This window comes from Halichoerus grypus, chromosome 4, assembly GCF_964656455.1.
Source record: "Halichoerus grypus chromosome 4, mHalGry1.hap1.1, whole genome shotgun sequence".
Classification (NCBI taxonomy): domain Eukaryota; kingdom Metazoa; phylum Chordata; class Mammalia; order Carnivora; family Phocidae; genus Halichoerus; species Halichoerus grypus.
Genome location: NC_135715.1, coordinates 39,955 through 58,178, shown reverse-complemented (window position 1 = coordinate 58,178; position 18,224 = coordinate 39,955). Strand labels below are relative to the sequence as shown.

General features: G+C 44.2%; 1 protein-coding gene and 1 long non-coding RNA gene across 3 annotated transcripts; one reads left to right on the top strand and one right to left on the bottom strand.

Moving 5' to 3' along the window:
• Positions 1–3,255: 3,255 nt before the first annotated feature.
• Positions 3,256–15,740, bottom strand: LOC118537586 (F-box only protein 36-like). Of its 2 annotated transcripts, XM_078070048.1 has the most exons (5): positions 14,923–15,740; positions 12,615–12,769; positions 7,622–7,725; positions 7,255–7,428; positions 3,256–3,607 (listed from the first exon to the last, which is right to left on the bottom strand). In XM_078070048.1, the coding sequence occupies exons 3-5, from the start codon at positions 7,701–7,703 to the stop codon at positions 3,600–3,602; spliced, it is 264 nt and encodes an 87-aa protein (XP_077926174.1). In that variant the 5' UTR covers positions 7,704–7,725; positions 12,615–12,769; positions 14,923–15,740; the 3' UTR covers positions 3,256–3,599. The 2 variants fall into 2 exon arrangements, with proteins under 2 accessions (XP_077926174.1, XP_077926175.1); XM_078070049.1 differs by lacking the exons at positions 12,615–12,769; positions 14,923–15,740 and having other exon boundaries at positions 7,622–8,007.
• On the top strand, positions 7,985–12,921 carry LOC144381548 (uncharacterized). Its single transcript, XR_013446818.1, has 2 exons — positions 7,985–10,039; positions 11,657–12,921. It is a non-coding gene; the product is annotated as an uncharacterized LOC144381548 (long non-coding RNA).
• Positions 15,741–18,224: the final 2,484 nt, after the last annotated feature.

Genomic DNA, 18,224 nt, shown 5'->3' with positions numbered 1-18,224 from the left:
AAATCAGCCTGAGATGTAGGAATATATATCTGATCTCCACAAGCACGGTTTCGAGGGTGCATCTTGCTTGGATTGTGGTTGATATTTAGGACTCTGTACATTCCCTCAACCACCCCTCAACAGAATGACTAGGAGGAGGAGCTCCCAACAAAGAAAAGAAACTATCTCTCTCTCTCTCTCTCTCTCTCTCAAATAAATAAATAAAATCTTTAAAAAAGAAAAAACAAACCTGAGAATTACTCATTTATCATTAAAGATGTTTGACTGTTGGACATATAGTCCGTCCCATGGCATTGCTGTGCTCTTGCTCTTGACTCTGGAACTCCAAGAATTTGGCAGGGGAGGGGTGAGAAGGACTTGCTGTGATTTAGCGAAGGTCCATGTGACCCAGCACAGCCAGCCCTGATGGAAAAGGGGTAGGTAGTAACTATTTTAGACTTTGCAGACTCTCTGGTCTCTGTTACAACTTGTAAACTGTGCCATTAGGCAATACATAATGAATGGGCAGGGCTGTGTTCCAATAAAATTTTATTTAAAAAACATGCAGCAGGCCATATTTGGCCTGTGGACCGTAGTTTGCTGACTCCTACTTAGATCAGACTGGATCTCACTGTGTTCTCACTGCTCATTTGGGCTTTGACTGAAGATGACTGAAGATTCGAACATAATACCTGAAACCATAAAATTCCTAGAAGGAAACATAGAGGATTCGATCCTTGTCACCAGTCTTGGCGATAATTTTTTGTATATGACATGAAAAGGAAAGGCAATAAAAGTAAAAATAAACAAATGGAACTACATTGGACTAAAAAGTTTCACATGAAGGGAACCCATTTGAAAAATGAAAAGGCAGCCTATGGAAAGAAAAAAATATCTTCACACAACATACCTAATAAGGGGTTAATATCCAAAATATGTGAGGAACTCATACAACCCAACAGCAAAAAAAACCAAATTACCCAATAAAAGGGGCAAAAGACCCGAATAGACATTTTTCCAAAGAGGACATTACAGATGGCTAACAGGTACATGAAAAGGTGCTCAACACCACTGCTTATCAGAGAAATACAAATCAAAACCCCAAGGAGATACCACCTCACACCTGTCAGAGTGGTTGAAATCAGAAAGACGAGAGCAAGTCTTGGCAAGGATGTGAAGGAAGAGAACCCTTGTGCATCGTGGGTGGGCATGCCAAGCGGTAGAGCCACTATGGAAGGCCAGTGTGGCAGTTCCTCAAGAAATTGAAAGTAGAGCTACCGTATGACCCAGCAGTGCCACTGTGGGCATAGGTCCAAAGGGAGCGGAATCGTCTGTTCACATGTTCGTCCCAGCATTATTCACAGTGGCCACGGAATGGAAACAACCTTAGTGTCCACGGTGGAGGGTGTTTATGCAGCCTCATGAAAGGAAACCCTGCCATTTTCAACAACGTGGATGAACTTGGAGGACGTTGTGCTAAGTGAAGTAAGCCAGACAAAAAAGACGAATACTGTATATGTACAGTGTGGAAAAAAAAATCAAACTCCTAGAAACAGAGTAAAATGGTGGCCGCCAGGACTAGGGTGTGAGGGAAATAGGGAGAGGTTAGTGAAAGTCACAGGTTATTCAGTTATAAGATTAAGGTCAAGGATCTTATGTATAAGGTAGTGACTGTAGGTGATAACACTGTATTGTGTAATTGGAATTTGCTAAGAGAGAATTTTCTCAGCCCCCAAAAAAGTAAATGTGTGAGGTGATGCTGTAACACAGTGTGAATCCTTTCATAATGTATGCATTTTATAAGTCAGTATGTTGTACACTTTCAATGTTAAAATTTGTCAGTTATACCTCAGTAAAGCTAGAAAATAACTAAGTAAAAAGTAGTTACACCCTTTGAAAGTTTCCTGAGATCTGCCCCCAGGGCTTTCCAGAAGTCACTTCGAGATTACTGATTTAAAATAATAATACATAGTATAATGGGTTACCTTGGTATAAAACACTTCCATATACACTTCCCAGTTTCGACTTAGACTCATTTTTAAGATTGGTTGGGCAGGATGTACATGATCTCCGTTTTATAAAACTAGGAAACACGTTTAGAGATGTCTAGCACCTGTTGCTGGCAAAGTCAAGCTGCTTTCATATTTGTAAAGTTTTTATTACTAATTAGCCAGAAAAAAAGGTTTCTGAGATTATCACATGTCTAAGAAATGGTAGAAATGTTAGGAAAGAATATTCTTCACATGGACCTACCCCTTGGGAGTTGCAGTCCACATCACAGGGAGGGACTGCAGTGCCCAGTGTGACCGAGGGGTGGCGTGGGGCTGGCCACCTGCTGGATTGCCTTCTATATTTGCTTTGCAAAACTTTCTTTTTTGTTAAAGATTTTATTTATTTATTTGACAGAGAGAGACAGCAAGAGAGGGAGCACAAGCAGGGGGAGTGGGAGAGGGAGAAGCAGGCCTCCCGCCGAGCAGGGAGCCCGATGCGAGGCTCGATCCCAGGACCCTGGGATCATGACCTGAGCCGGAGGCAGACGCTTAACTAACCCTAACTGAGCCACCCAGGCACCCCCCGACCTTTTTTTTTTTTTTCTCTATTGTTTCTCATTTTAGATCCCAGTCTGGTTTTATTCAGCTATCTAATAATTTTAATAATTATATTTAAACGTGAACATAGCAAAGCAGAACATTAACTATCAGTATTCTAATGGATCTCAGTCTTGCTAGTAAATTATAAACACCAGCTGACTGAAGTAATTCCTCAAATCTGAAATGAAATAGGCACGTTGAAGAATCTCATTTACATCTTTGGAAACAAGTTTTCACTTGCTTGATTATAGTGCTTACCGAGTGATCGTCTCCCACTTCATGAGTCAAATGACAGTGAGACCCTTGGGAGAAGGTGAGGCAGCTCATGGGGCAACAGGTTCTCTGACCAGATCTCCACAAGGACAGCAGGGTGTGTGGCTGTGGCCTGGCGGCCCCTTTGACCACAATCCTTCTGCATATGTAGAGGACCTGGATAGTGAAGAGCGTGAGCTTCTTCACATCACACCATGAGAAATGATCTTTTATGTTTGCCTCTGTCATGGAATTCTCATTTGTATCTGTCTTCTAAACTCTGATGAAAAGAGAGATAATTATCTCCACTTTAAGTAGATTTGTTTTCTATTCCCTTCTTCCTATCTTTAAAATTAAGGACATGTCAGAGATTAAAGTGGAGAATTAAGTAGGTATTTGATCTATTTGATCTGTGTTAATAGCAAAAGAGAAATGAGACAAAATAAGTTTATTTTCAGAACAGTATTCAGAGTCAAGAGGATTTTTTTAAGCAAATTAGCCTACTTAAATCCACCAGTTAATTGCTTCAACCCAGTCCCAGCTACAGCAAGGTCTAATGATAGTAATTGTCATATGAAAATTCAGTTTTAAATCTTTATTTTTAAAATTTTGTCACTTCAGTGAAGTTTAGAAAAATGCTGTCTTCTCTGTGTGAGCTTCTGTTGGGCTGCATTTTGGTGGAAAGCTAATAGCTTCTTGTAAGTGCTCCTCCTCACCTTTGTATCAAAAGCATGTTTATCGTGTAATGTTTTAAATTTCTCCCAAAATTCTTCATTGTTACACATCTAAAGGAAAAAATAATTACATTAATAACTTTGTATCACAAAGCAATAAAAGATGTCTGTCCCATAGAGAAATGGCATTTTTCAACAATAATAGCATTTTTAGTAGAACAATTTAAATTATTGTCATGGTAGAAATTACTGTCATGTCAAGGTGCCAAACTGAGAGCTTTGTGCCTACATGTAATTACCTGGTTACACTCGCATAAAGTAGCCATTTCCTACATCACTGGGACCATACTTTTCTGAACCAAAAAGTAGAGCAACTGATTTGACACTCTGGGGTGTGAGGGGCAATGTAGGAGATGTTTGGGTACCAAACTGCTGGCATTTCTTGGATGTCTTCACAGATGGTAGAAACCATGATATTCAGACTCAAGCCTTCTATGAACTGAACTTTGTCCCCACAGAGTTCACATGTTGAAGCCCTAACCCTACCCCCCCACCCCCGCCCGTGTGGCTGTATCTGGAACGAAGAAGTAATCAATGTTAAATGGGGTCATAAGGATGGGGCTCTGTTCTGATAGGATTAGTGTTCTTGTAAGAGGAGATACCAGAAGGTGCCCGTCTGTAAGCCAGGGAGTCCTGGCACCTTGATCTTGGACTTCCAACCTCTAGAACTGTGAGAAATAAGTATCTGTGTCCGAAGCTGCCCATCTGTGGTATTTTGTTAATGGCGGTGGAGCTGACTGAGACAGGCCTGTCCCAGGAAACCCGAGTATTGAGAAGGTGCAGGAAGGAACCTAGTGGTGGCTCCCCTCTCCTGGATCATCTCAACAAGATTTGGTCATTCCTATGTTACAAAGAAATTCCTCAGGCAAAATTGCCACATCAAAACATAAAATGGAAATATCCTCACAGCCAGCATTTGAGCTCCTAACACTACATCCTACAGACAGAGCCCCACAAGTACAGATGGTAAGCACACCAGCTGTCCCTACCTACGCCCTGCTGTAACAGGAGAAATGGGAGGTGGCTGGCTGGCAGAATAATGACGCTGAAATGTCCACAGTGTGTTACAAAGTGAGAAGTGCATGATGTGCTATAGTAGTTTAAACACATTGGATGTTTGTATGTGCTAGAAAATGTCTGAAAAGATGTGTACCAATGTGGAAGTATAGGGTCGGTTAATCTACCACAAAGGAAGCAAGAATACTCAGTAGGGAAAAGATGATCTCCCCAATGAATGGTGATGGGTTCTGGACAGCTGCAGGCAGAAGAATGAAACCGGACCACTTTCTTACACCACACACAGAAATAAACTCCAAATGGATTAAAGACCTATCTGTGAGACCTGAAACCATAAAACTCCTAAAACATAGGCAGTAATCTCGTAGAAATCAGCTTTAGCAACGTATTTGTGGATGCGTCTCCTCAGGCAAGGGAAACAGAAGCAAAAATAAACTCTTGGGATTACACCAAAATGAAAAGCTTCTGCACAGCAAAGGAAACCACCAACAAAACAAAAAGGCAACCTACAGAACAGGAGAAGATACTTGGCAAATGACATATCTGATGAGGGGTTAATATCCAAAATATATAAAGAATTATATAAACAGTTCTGAAAAAAAACAAACAATTTCATTAATAATTGGGCAGAAGACCTGAGGAGACATTTTCCCAAAGATACAGATGGTCAAAAGATACTTGAAAAGGGGACACCTGGGTGGCTCAGTTGGTTAAGCATCTGCCTTTGGCTTGGGTCGTGATCCCAGGGTCCTGGGATCGAGCCCCACGTTGTGGTCCCTGCTTAGCGGGGAGCCTGCTTCTCCCTCTCCCTCTGCTGCTCCCCCTGCTGGTGCTCTCTCTCTGACAAATAAAATCTTTAAAAGAAAATACATGAAGGGGCGCCTGGGTGGCTCAGTTGTTAAGCGTCTGCCTTTGGCTCGGGTCGTGATCCCGGGGTCCTGGGATCGAGCTGCACATCGGGCTCCCTCCTCCGCGGGGAGTCTGCTTCTCCCTCTCCCACTCCCCCTGCTTATGTTCCCTCTCTCGCTGTGTCTCTGTCAAATAAATAAAATCTTGAAAAAAAGAAAAAAAGAAAATACATGAAAAGATGCACAACCTCACCAATCATCAGGGAAATGCAAATTAAGACCTCAATGAGAGATCACCTCATCCTATTCAGAATGGCTAGAATCAAAAAGACGAGATAACAAGTGTTGGAGAGGATGTGGAGAAGAGGGAACCCTTGTGCACCATTGGTGGGAATGTAAATTGGTGCAGCCACTATGGAATATGGTACAGAAGTTCCTGAAAAAATAAAAAATGGAAATGCCATATGATTCAGTAATTCCACTGCTGGTTATTTTACCAAAGAAGACGAAAACACTAATTTGAAAAGATACGTGTACCCCTGTGTTTACTGTAGCATTATTTACAATAGCCAGGATATGGAAGCAGCTCAAGTGTCCATCCATGAATGGATAAAGATGTGATATAGGGGCGCCTGGGTGGCTCAGTCATTAAGCGTCTGCCTTCGGCTCAGGTCATGATCCCAGGGTCCTGGGATCGAGCACCACATCGGGCTCCCTGCTCAGCGGAAAGCCTGCTTCTCCCTCTCCCACTCCCCCTGCTTGTGTTCCCTTTCTCGCTGTGTCTCTATCTGCCAAATAAATAAAATCTTAAAAAAAAAAAAAAAGATGTGATACACACACACACACACACACACACACACACACACACACACACACACGATGGAATATTACTCAGGCACCAAAATGGAATGAGATCTTGCCATTTGCAACAGCATGGATGGACCTAGAGGGTATTATGCTAAGTGAAATAAGTCAGAGAAAAAGCAAATGATTTCACTTATATGTACAATCTAAAAAACCAAAACAAACAGAGACTCCTAAGTACAGAGAACAAACCAGTGGTTGCCAGAAGGGAGAGGGGGCTGGGGGGCTGGGCAAAATGGGTGAAGGAGGTTAAGAAGTATAAATACAAAAATACTCAAGCTTTTAGGAAAAATACAGGAAATATACCACAATTTAATAGTAATTGCCGGTAGGATTAAGATGATTTTTAGTTGTTTTCTAATTTTTAAATAATGATTATGTACAAAAATAGATTTTCATTGCTTCTCATTCCAAATGAATTCAAAACTTATTACCAAATATATACAAATACCTGAAATAATATATGTAAAATGAGGAATTTGAAAACTAATTCTTTCCCTCAGGGTCTTTGTTAAATTGCCAAGTTTCTCATTGAAGGACACTGGTGAAACCAGCATTTAGGGATTTCCATGCAATTTCTTTTTCTGTTTTTAGTGTTTGCTTAAGTTCAAGTAGAAACTATATTAGTACTGTTTTTTAACATTTTCTTCAATATGTGTGTTAACACCATTAACCTTGACATGCAGCATGATCTATTCCTTTTGCTAGAATAGGTTTGCCTATGACACTTGCTGACCTTCTGTTTTACAAATAACCACTTTATCATTTTCTCTGTTGTGCTACTTTTTCCTCTTGAGCAGTAACTTAACCAGTTTCTTAGGCTGTAAGTAAAACATATTTTATCATTGCCCAGATCCAGTGTTTGTCATCATACGAAGTTAAAGTTTTCTAAATCATGCCCTTTTTCTTTGAAATTCTGTGTAATATTTATCAGTAAAAAATACACCTGTGTATTTTTTAAGGCCTTACCTTTTGGGATTTTTTTGCAGGTTTTCAACAGCTGTCCAATATCATCCAAATCAAGAAAAGAGAAGATCTGTAGGACTATGTTGTCAGGCATGCCAACTAACAAATCAAATTTTCCCTGACAGAAATTCAAAGAATAATCCAATACTTCTTTCCCAGACACTTTCCACATCTGACCTAAATATCAGCGAGAGAGACAGACAGACCAGGTTATGACAGGCCAACTCGATCCCACCCACTCTCAAAAGAAGTCACTTGATTTTAAAAGTTCCTGGGCTTCTTCACAAAGGGAATAAAGCCATATTCCCACTGAAAAGATGGTCACATTAAGGAATTCCAACTTTGCTTCATTGAATTGATAGACTCTCACCGTTACGACAGTCTTCACGTTTAGTCTGACAGCAGCTCTTTGAAGAGGCAGTTTTATCACTCTGGGACGTGTATTCGTTCATTCATCACATCTGCACTGAACGCCTGTGTGGGAAGGTGGCACTTTTGTAGGCGTCCAGCCTACAGCAGTGAGCAAAGTAGACTGCCCCTGACTTCCCAGGGCTCACACCCTTCCTTAAACACACAAGGAGCAGAAACCCCAAAAAGGTAGGGTCTTTCTCAAGTCTTCCAGGTCATAAATGGCAGAACCGGATCCCCTAGATCGATCAGGAACTCTTCACCTGAGATCCACGTTGAGTGGCCATCCACGGGCTCCCTAGCTTAGTCTCACCATGTTAGCGATAAGCAGGTCATACAATTTTTTCTTCTGTGGACTGGTCTATAGTCTCTGTTAAGCTTTTGTCAGATCCTCAAAGGAACAACTTTTTAAAAAATTTAAGTCTCCTCCATTAGGCTATCCGTAATCCAGGACTAACCTGTTTTCACAGTCATCTTGCCATAAACATAACATGGAGAGATTCAGTATTCCAGGCAAAAACTGTCACCTAAAGTAACAGACTCTTGATATACTGTTTCCACTGCCAAGGAGCCCTGTGATCCCTGAATATCACCTGCTTTCTTGCGAACAGAATCCCTGGCAGCCTGCCCCCGTTTGATCATGCTGCCCCCAGACACAGCCAGTCTACTTTGGGCCTGTGCGGGGTTGGCTGTCCCTGGTCAGTGCAGAGAGGCGACAGGGCAGACCCACTCTCCCCTGTATGTGGCCAAGGAGGCCCAAGGGGAGTCAAACCCCAGGCTCCTGACTGCAGTGGTAGAACCGCGGGACCGGCTCACCCTTGAAGCCCACCCCCTGTGGACTCCTATTCGGTGAAGGGGTGTTCCTTGTTGTTGAAGCTGTTTGAGTGACTGTGTCTATTACTTGCTGTCAAATCTGATCCTGATGGACAGGTTTGGTTTTGTGTGAATGTGTGAGAAAGCTTTCACCCCGAGGAAACCCACTGCTTGCCCAACAATAAGTGTGAAACCCCACCCCCAGCAGCTCCTGGGGGGCTTGTTAGAAATGCACATTCCCAAGCGTTGCCTAAGAACTTGTGGTAATTTAGGGCCCAGCTCTCATCTTCCAGGTGGTTCTGAGGCCTCAAGACACCCTCTTCACCCCACCGTGTTTCCTATAAGAACCAGAGGCCACGCCAGTGCACAGCCATGGCCTCCTTTTACAAATGGCTGCAAAGAAACAACCCAAAGGCTTGAGGTTGTAATGTAGAACCAACTGATAGGTTGTAATGTGGTAAAGCTATGATTCCTCTTGAAACTTTGCTAATTAAACAAATATTTAGGGGTGCCTGGGTCGTTCAGTCGGTTAAGTGTCTGACTCCTGATTTCAGTTCAGGTCATGATCTCAGGGTCCTGGGGATCGAGCCCCGAGTCGGGCTCTGTTCTCAGCGCAGTCTGCTTATCCTTCTCCCTCTGCCTCTCCTTCCACTCATGCTTGTGTACGTGTGCTTGCTCTCTCTCTCAAATAAATAAAAATCTTTAAAAGAACCACAAATATTTAGAAAAATATGAAGTCCTCCAAGTCTTCTTGGAACCTAAGCATTTCCATTTAATACACATTTCAGTAACCCTCTTGTGCTGCTTCTAAGAGGTGAATTACAGGTTCTACCCTCTAGGAATAAGGGACAGGGCTGCATCTTCTCCCTTCCACACCACAAACACCCTCACCTGCCCAGGGCAGCCCTACACCCTACACCCCTACTTCATTTCCTTCAATGAAGATACACTTTTCTGGGTGTGTATGTCATGCCGGGGACAGATGCTGCATGCTCTGGTTATGAAGCACAAGAGTTTTGCTGATACTGAGCTCTCTGTTTGCCAGGGAAATCCACATAAGTGGACGAAGAGACAATTATAATAGTTCACTGGCCTCAGGACCAAAATAAGGTGTGGACAGGAAATATGGGTGGCTGTTTTTTTAAATCATCTTCTCCCCAAGTACACTGATGTATTTGGAAGGAATAAATTTTGGGACCCTTGCCCCTGGCCACAGGAAGCCAGAGCTCAAGCCCATGACCCTGGTTCAGGAATGGTGCAGAGGTGAAGCACAATCTGGGGCCACCCAAGGCAGCAGCATGAGGTGGTGTGGTGGTGAGGGCAGCGGTGCTTCCCCAGGGCCCCAGCGTGGCTTCCTGCGTCCCACCGTGTCCGTTGGTTCTGAGCCTCATCTCGGTAATTCTCTGGACTACTTGAGATCCTTCCAGTAATTTCCCTTTTCTGCTTAACTCAGCTAGGATTGGTTTCTGTTGCTTAAAACCAAGAACTCCAAAGGAAAATGGATAAACAGGGAGGAAGTTACAGGCGACACTAACACAGGAAATCTGGGGAAAGAAGTTACACTGGCGTGAGTAGAAATACCGTTAATATCCAGGAATAAGAATCTGGCAGCCAAGCCCTGTGGTGGAAAATGGCTAATCACCTGTGGTCACCTGGAATCAACTATCCATTGTGGGTCAGGTTTGCGGAAATCACATTGCCACCACCGTGGAACAGTGCAAAAGGCAGAAGGGGTGCAAGATTGTGGTATAGGATGGCGATTTCTAACAGCACTGAATTGGAATGTAAACAGCAAACAAGACATCTAAATTCTTAAAACATAAGACCTGGGAGTTGCTATGCAAGTGGTAAAATAACCTGTCATATAGTCACAGGGTTGAAATGGCCACAAAATGTGAAAGTTGGTTCAATAATGTGGAAAGAATGGCCTCTGTACCAGAATGGAGGTATTTAGGAGTTTTTGAAAGACTCGGAGCACACTGGGCTCACCAACACCCACACCCCACTGATGCTCCCATGCCCTTCTTTCCTTCCTTCCTTCCCCAAGGAAGCAGATTTTCTTATGCTCCCCCCACCCCACCACTGTTTTCAGACCTGAATTAGCCAATAACAAAGTCGATGTAGGGAAGACTCTGCTTCCACACGAAAAGAACCCAGTCCTTTACTAATTCATGTCAGCAAAAATGAGGGGAACAAATGGAGGAATGGATTCTGAGTGTAGGAGTCTACAGAATAAAATAATACTGAGTTGGGCTGAATTTACGGATAGTGTGTTGGTTTAAACAAAGGAGAGATTCTACTTGTTGGCGCAACTGGTTCCTAGGAGCCTAAACTCAGTAGTGGCCAAATGAGGTTGAGATGCCAAAAATTCCTATCTCACTTGAAGTGGGCTCTGGAATGGGCTGGAAAATGGCCCCAAGAGGTGGCCACATCCTAGTCTCTGGAACCTGTGAGGGTTACCCTATATGGGGAGGAAAAGGGTTTTTGTAGACATGATTAAAATTCAGGATCTGAGATGGGGAGACTCTCCTGGGCTGTGCAGGTGAGGGAGGCAGGGAAGGGTTTTACACCCAGGTAGTCAGAAGAGGTGAGGTGCAGACACTGGACAAGCCAAGGAAGCCTGCAGCCCCCACCAGCTGGAGGAGGCCAGGAACAGATGGTCCCTTGGAGTCTCCAGCAGGAGCAAGCCCTGCAGACACTGATTGTGGGCTCCGACCTCCAGAACTGTAACAATAGATTTCTGTGTTTTTAAGCCACTAAGCTTGTGGTCATTTGTCATAGCGGCCGTAGGAACCTAGTACAGGCACCCTGGCTTAAATGGGAAAGGAAGACCCAGGAGTTTAGTGGCAAAGCCGGGGAGTTGACCAGAGCAGGCAGAAGGGCCAGTGAGGCCATCAGAATGGCCCTCCCCCAGATAACTCTGGGGGTGACTGATCACCACGTGCCCGGGGCTGGAAAGAATAAACTGCCCACTAGATCTTTGCTTGGTTTGCATAGTTAAACCCTATGTCAGATTTTGTGGATACAGGCCCAACTTGAGCAACCCTCAGAGAGACATGGCCCATCAACCAATTTCTAGACTAGAAGTTTCACAGACCAGAGATCCTCTGCTATCCAGAAGGGTAGCTACACTCGAACCTTGTGAGAACTTAACGAGTTTGTTCTGTGACTTTTCTTTCTATAGGCATTTACTGCAGATTGGCAAACATCTACAAGCTTGACACTTGTTGGCAAGGCTGTGCCTTTGTTGGGGTACAGGACCCGCAGAACCCCAGCTCACTGATGCCTTGTGAGCAACTATGGCATGAGGGACCAGCATGGGTGTCACTAGTGGGGGTCGTTTAGGGATGGCCCTGCTGTGGACCTGAGTCATCTAAGAGGACGTGTGCTTTGAGACCATCCAACCTTTCCTTGGTGCTCCTTTCTGTGTCCAACACACACATGCTGCCTCCACCACCACCTCTTTGTGCCCTTGTTTCCTACCCATGTGGCTGTGCCCTTAGCTACCAAGACGCCCTCCCTTGCATCCTCACTTGTTGGAGAGTATAGCATCTCGAGCCCCAGGCAGACCTTCTGACCCCACAAGGCTCCCAGGCTCCACCTGCCCCTGAGGGTGTGAGCCAGCTGCTACGGACCAGTCTTCCCCGCGCCCTGAGTGCCGGGCCTCCCTGAGAAACTCACTCTTCATTTTAGAATCCACTCAGTGTCACTGGTTTTTCGATTACCACTCCCCTCTGCCTTTGAATACCACGGAAGCAGGCTGCTTTATTCATTTCCTATTCCAGAGCCTAAAGCTGTTTCTGACACACAGCAGACACGTTTAAATGAGTGAACACATCAATGCACCCTTCATGGGTTCCACTCTGGGGCACTCCTGGGATAGAATAAGAAGAGAGTCTGACCATGTGGCCCCCAGACAGGAGGTCCCATGGCTGCACCACTGCTCTGCGGGGGCTGCTGCAAACCCCTGGGCTCCCTCACATGCACTAGCCGGGCCTCTACTGCCAAGAGGGAGGAAGGAGCAGCCGCGGGTGCCTGAGACAACCTGACGCTGCCACATGCACCCCCCCGAGTGTCGTCCCCCCCACCCCCCTGCCCCATTGCTGCTTGTTCAGCAGTGAATCTGTGTGCTTGTTCCTCACCTCTCTTGGGAGGGCTGTTTCTTGTTCCAGGCGCAGAGAAACCATCCATGACTTCCAGATAACCTGCCCAAAGAAGCAGACACACACATTCTGGCCTCGGTGTTCCCCACCATGGGGGCCAGGCAGCGGGAATGTGCTACAGCAGCCTGAAACGACTAAAACAGAAAAACAAAAGGTACCATAACCTTCTGTGAATTAAAAACAGCAGCATGTTCACAAGTGTTGAAGCTGGTGAGGATCCAGTTCACAACTCTCTCGACTTATGTAAATGTTTAAAATTTTCAGTAGTAAAGTGTTAAAAAGAAAATTCATCTCGGATGGGGATTTTTTTCCAGTTGGTTCATATGTTGACAGATGAATTGAATGAATACTTTGTACTGATAGAATAAGATGATCCTGGACAGTCCTATTCCAGTTGTTCGTTTTTATTGGTCTCATTGCTGAGACTACGTTGATGTAGTTAGGGACCAGAGGGGTCTTGTCATAGGAATGCCACCTAATTCTTTAAATTTCTTTCACGTTATATGCCAAATGTTCAAGTTACCTGTAATCAGAAATTACTTGTAAGGATTTTACCATCTGGTAACTTTCAGTCTTACTGAAAAAACAAAGACCCGACTTTTAAAAGGGTTTGTTATTCAGTTGGACTCATTCATCTTGTTTCCGGGAAGCAGACCTAAAAGGCCCTCAACTCATTGCCAAGAAGAGGTAAGCCATAAAATCTTAATCTTTTACTATTACTTTTCCTGCCAGTGGTCAAAATTCTCAGTAGCATGATTCAGTCAGAGCATAAAGTAACAATGGCATCCAGTATTTATGAAGTATGTTCAGTGTGCCAGGAATTTGACTAGTGCTCTGAGCACTTTATGCTGTCTTATTCCATAATAACCTTATGAAGTAGGTCCTACAAGTCTGCCCCATTTTGCACATGAGGATAATAGCTTGCTCAAGTTCACCTTCAGGCATGCACACACATGCACACACTAAGCAAGGGAGGCAGGTGCTAATGTAGGTTTGTCTGACTTCACAGCCCAGGCTCTCAACCCCTGTGCTCATGATCCCCAGCAGGCAAGTAAGTGCGTGCTCATCAAGGATGAAAGCTGTAAAGTCCAAGAAGGTAGGTCCTTAGCTTTGCCAGTTTTGGTAATGGCCAAGTGGTGGAAGTCCTTGCATGGAGAGGGAGCCTGGCTTCTAGCCTCATACAGAACATAGGGTAGGAGAGAGGTCATGGGCTCCTTCTGCAGTTCCGTAACTGCAAACAGTACTCAAGGCCCAGCTGGTTCCTGTGCTCGCTGCTCCTGCTTTTTTTCACCAGGACGAGCAGGTGACCTTACTTGGGCACCCTGTTTCAAGCAGGAGCCAACAAGGCTGTTTGGAAGAGGGTTGGCTTGGCATGGCCACAGTACATGCATAAGGGAGCTCAGCTGGCCTGCATCAGGTTCCTGGTACCTTTCACTTGCGTGTGTGTAGAAAGGCCATTCACTCATGTATTCGGCTAGTATGTATTGAGTGCCTGTAACGTGGCGACCCTTTCAATTCCCCCCTGCCTCACCCTGCTGGCTATGAACCTTCGATGGTCATTCAGCAGAGCAGCTGTGCCCGGCAGAAGAGAAGAGCCCCCTTCCCACCAGCAAGGCCTTCTGGGGGCCTGGGCTCCCCCTCCTTCTCCCTCCTGTAAGGGGGCTCATGAATGGTCCTCAGGCCATAGTTCATCATCCCATTCTTTCTTGCTAAGGTGGAAAGTCTCCATCTCATCCACTAGACGAGACGTTGTGCTATTTGTTTTCTATGTCCTATAGCTTACAGAGCACGTGGAATGTCTATATTTTTTCCTCATTCCTGTATTTGTCTCTTTTGCGTGTAGTTGATTTTTTTAAGTGAAATGTTTGAATTCCTTCTTAATTTCCTTTTGCATGTAATCTATGGCAGTTTTCTTTGTGGTTACCATGGGAATCAACATCGTAAAGTTACAACATTCTAATTTGAATCTGTAGCAGTGCAACTTCTGTAACAGAAAAACTGCTCCTTTACAATTCTGTCCCCTCCCCCTTTAGGTTGTTGATGCCACATAATTACATCTTTATACCTTGTGTGTCCCGAAACATATTTTTTTTTTAAATGCATTAGTCTCCTAAGTAATGTAGAAAACAAGATTTGGAGTTACAAAGCCAAGTTACAGTAATACTGGTTTTACAGTAATATTTTTTTCTTTATATGTCGTAGTCTCTTAAATCACTTAGCAAAGAAAAAAGTAATTACAAACCATTGTTACAATAATACTAGCTTTTATAATTGCCCATATATTTACCTTTATGAAGATATTCATTTCTCCATACGGCATTGAGGTAGTGTCTAGTGTCCGTTCATTTCCCCTGCAGGACTCTGTTGAGCACTTACTGTGGGGCACATCTAGTGGTCACGAACTCACTCAGCTTCTGTTTATTCTGGGAATGTCTTGATTCCTCTCTCACTTTTGAAGGACAGTTTTGCCAGATATGGGATTCTTGGTTAATGGGTTTTTTTTTCTTTTAGCACTCTTAATGCATTGACCCAGTATCTTCTGGCCTACAAATTTTGATAAGAAATCTGCACATATTCTCATGGAGGATCCCTTTTATGTGATGATTTTCTTCTCTGTTGCTGCTTTCAAGATTCATTCTTTGTCTTTGTCTTTTAAATGTTTGATTATAATGTGTCTCAGGGTGGGTCTCTTGAGTTCATACTACTTGGAGTTTGTTGAACTTCTTGGATGTTTATACTCATGTCTTTCCTCAAGTTTGGAAAGTTTTCAGCCTTTTATTTCTTCAGATATTCGCTCTGCCCCTTTCTCTCTTTCTTCGGGCTCCTTCCGGGATGCTACAATGTATATGTTGGTCTACTTGATTGTGTCTCACAGTCCCTTTAGGTTCTGCTCGCTTTTCTTCAATCTTTTTTCTTTCTGTTCCTCAACCTGGATAATTTCCACTGTCCTATCTTCAAGTTCAGGAAGTCTTCTGTCTGCTCAAATCTGCCTTTGAATCCCCCTAGTGAATTTTTCATTTCAGTTGTGGTATTTTCAGCTCTAGAATTTCTTTTTAGGTTTTCAGTCTTCTTGTTGGTATTTCCATTTTGTCCATACATCCTTTTCTTGACTTTCTCCACCTTTAGGACCATTGTTTTAGAATGTTTGTCTAATAGATCTGCCATTAAATCTTTCTCACAGACAGATTCTGTTGAAATTTTTTCCTTTGAATGGGTCATACTTTCCTGTTTGTATATCTCGTGATATTTTGTGAAACACTGGACATTTGAATCTAAAATGTGTAACTGTGGAAATCGGATTCTCCCTCTTCCCCAGGGTTTGCTATTTTTTGTTGTTTTTATTATTGTAGGTTCTGTGCGGAGATCATCCTGAGGTATGAAACAATGTCTTCTTATGTCTCTTCTAGAGCCTTTCCTTGGGCATTCATGGCCACTTTCTCATTTTCCTTGTACATGCAGCTGTTTTTTAATGTCCTAGTCTTTAATGTCTGGCTCCCAAAAGGGGAAAAGCAAAAGTGAGGTTGGGGTGGGGGTGGGTAGGGGGTGGGGGTGGGGGTGGTGGTGAGTCCTGGCCCTTTAAATCTCTTGAAAGTCACTTCAGCTGGAGGGCGAAGGGATTACAGCAGCGGAGGAGATGCAATCAGAGTGACTGCCTGCCTCTTTGCCTGCACCTCTGTGATCAAAACTAGCAATCAGCAATCAAAGCACAGATCCTCAATATTGGGAAGACAGGGTCCTTTTTACCCATCCTAGCTCCTGTAAGTTGTGTGCAAGATGCTCCCATGGTGGGGGTGGGGAATGGGTAGCTGCCACTGTGTGAAGAGCTAAAATTTACTGTCCAAGCCTTCCCCGGCAAGCTGCAAGCCTTCAACAGACTTGAGTTCCAAGTAGTTACATCAGACAGGTTCTGCCAGTGCAATTGTGGCCTCCCTGGGGGACAGATTTCGGGTGCTTCCTGCTCCACCAACTTCCCAGAATCCTCACTGCTTGACCGCCTTGGATTTACCAGTGGCTTTCAGCCGATCTCTTCCACTGTAATAGCTCTCACCCCACAGGTCAGGGAACCCATGCGGGGATACTGACAGTTCCGGAGAATAGCGACTTTAATTAGATACTTCCCGAGCTGGGGCAATAACCACAGGATGGTTTGGGGGCCCACAGAACCAGCTGTGAGACAGACCTAACAGCCCAGGCACCTGACCTGCATGAACCCTGCTTGGACTGGAGGGGCCCCAGTGATGCTCGGGGTCTCCTGGGTCCAGTGTCAATCCAGTCCATGTCCAGGTAGTCCGGAGGGTCTGTTTCCTCTCCAGCACACAGTTGCACTGCTCCAAGGCCATCAGTCCCTTGGGTGAAGGTTGGGAGAAAGGCTAACTATAAATTTTTTGGCAGTGTACTTGGGTTCTCACTCAAGGGGACCATGCCTCCTCTGCATCCAAGGAGTTCTGGGTTTGTAAACTGGCTCGTCTGGGAACTGATTGAGGGGCCAGGGTTCTCTGTTTTTGATTCAAATAAAATTTTTGTTCACTTGACCTTAGAACTAACTCTTCCATTTATACAAATCAAGAATTTATGAGGCTTCCATGCATTTCATCTAGTCCTCTTGTTGGCCCATAGCAAGCATTTGCAAGAGATCAGCTAGTGATAGAAGCAAAAAGCTAACATTATGCTCAAACCAACTAAGCCACTAATTGGTCAGGATCAAAAGTGTTAAATCATCTTTTTTTTTATTACAACAGTTTGTTCAGTTTTAGTCTGGGGAACTTGTAATGAAAATGTAGCACTCCTGCACTGAGTCAACACTAAATGAGGCCCAATTCAGTCTTAGAGGGTTTGTCTCTTCTTTCTCCAATTCATAAAATAAAAAGCAGTTCGGCAAGAGTAGCCCTGGAAAGTGGAGAGAACTGTGCCAGGCTCAGTGAGAGTAGCAGTTTTTTGTTTTTATTTTTTTTTAAAGATTTATCAGAGAGGGAGAGAGGGCACAAGGAGGGGGGAACGGCAGGCAGAAGGAGAGGGAGAAGCAGGCTCACCACTGAGCAGGGAGCCGGACTTGGGGCTCGATACCAGGACCCTGAGATCATGACCTGAGCCGAAGGCAGATGCTTCACCCGCTGAGCCACCCAGGCACCCCAGGGTAGCAGTTTAATAGGAAATGGAGCATTTTCTTAGGGAAGAAAAAACAATGAGCAGAGTGGGGTTGGAAGGTTGCTTGAGTAAGGTATGGTTTGCCAATGGAAGGCCTTAAATGTGCAACATAAAATCAGTCTTGTGGAGACCTGATTTCAGTGTGTAAAGGGTGAGTGGGGGTTGACACTGAGTCCTGACACTACAGGCAGTTTACTGTACTAAGAGACGTACACAGTGATGAGGGCGTAGACCAATGAGGAGGTAACAAGTAACACTGCTGAAGAAAGCTAGCTTGCAATAGGCCAAGCAGAGAAATCAAAACCCCAAATTTCAAGCCCAGGTCTGGTAGGCAGAGTGGCTCCAAAAGATGCCAGGCCCTATGACTATGGCAGTTTGTATGGCAAAGGAGATTTAGGGCTACTAATCAGCTGACTTTAAAACTGGGAGATCAGCTTAGATTAT

Excerpts from the sequence above, each read along its gene's own strand:
- LOC118537586 (XM_078070048.1), bottom strand. The coding sequence starts at position 7,703 with ATGAACGAATACACGTCCCAGAGTGATAAAACTGCCTCTTCAAAGAGC. Across the intron at positions 7,429-7,621 it reads ACGTGAAGACTGTCGTAACG|GTCAGATGTGGAAAGTGTCT; the intron begins GTGAGAGTCTAT and ends GCTGATATTTAG.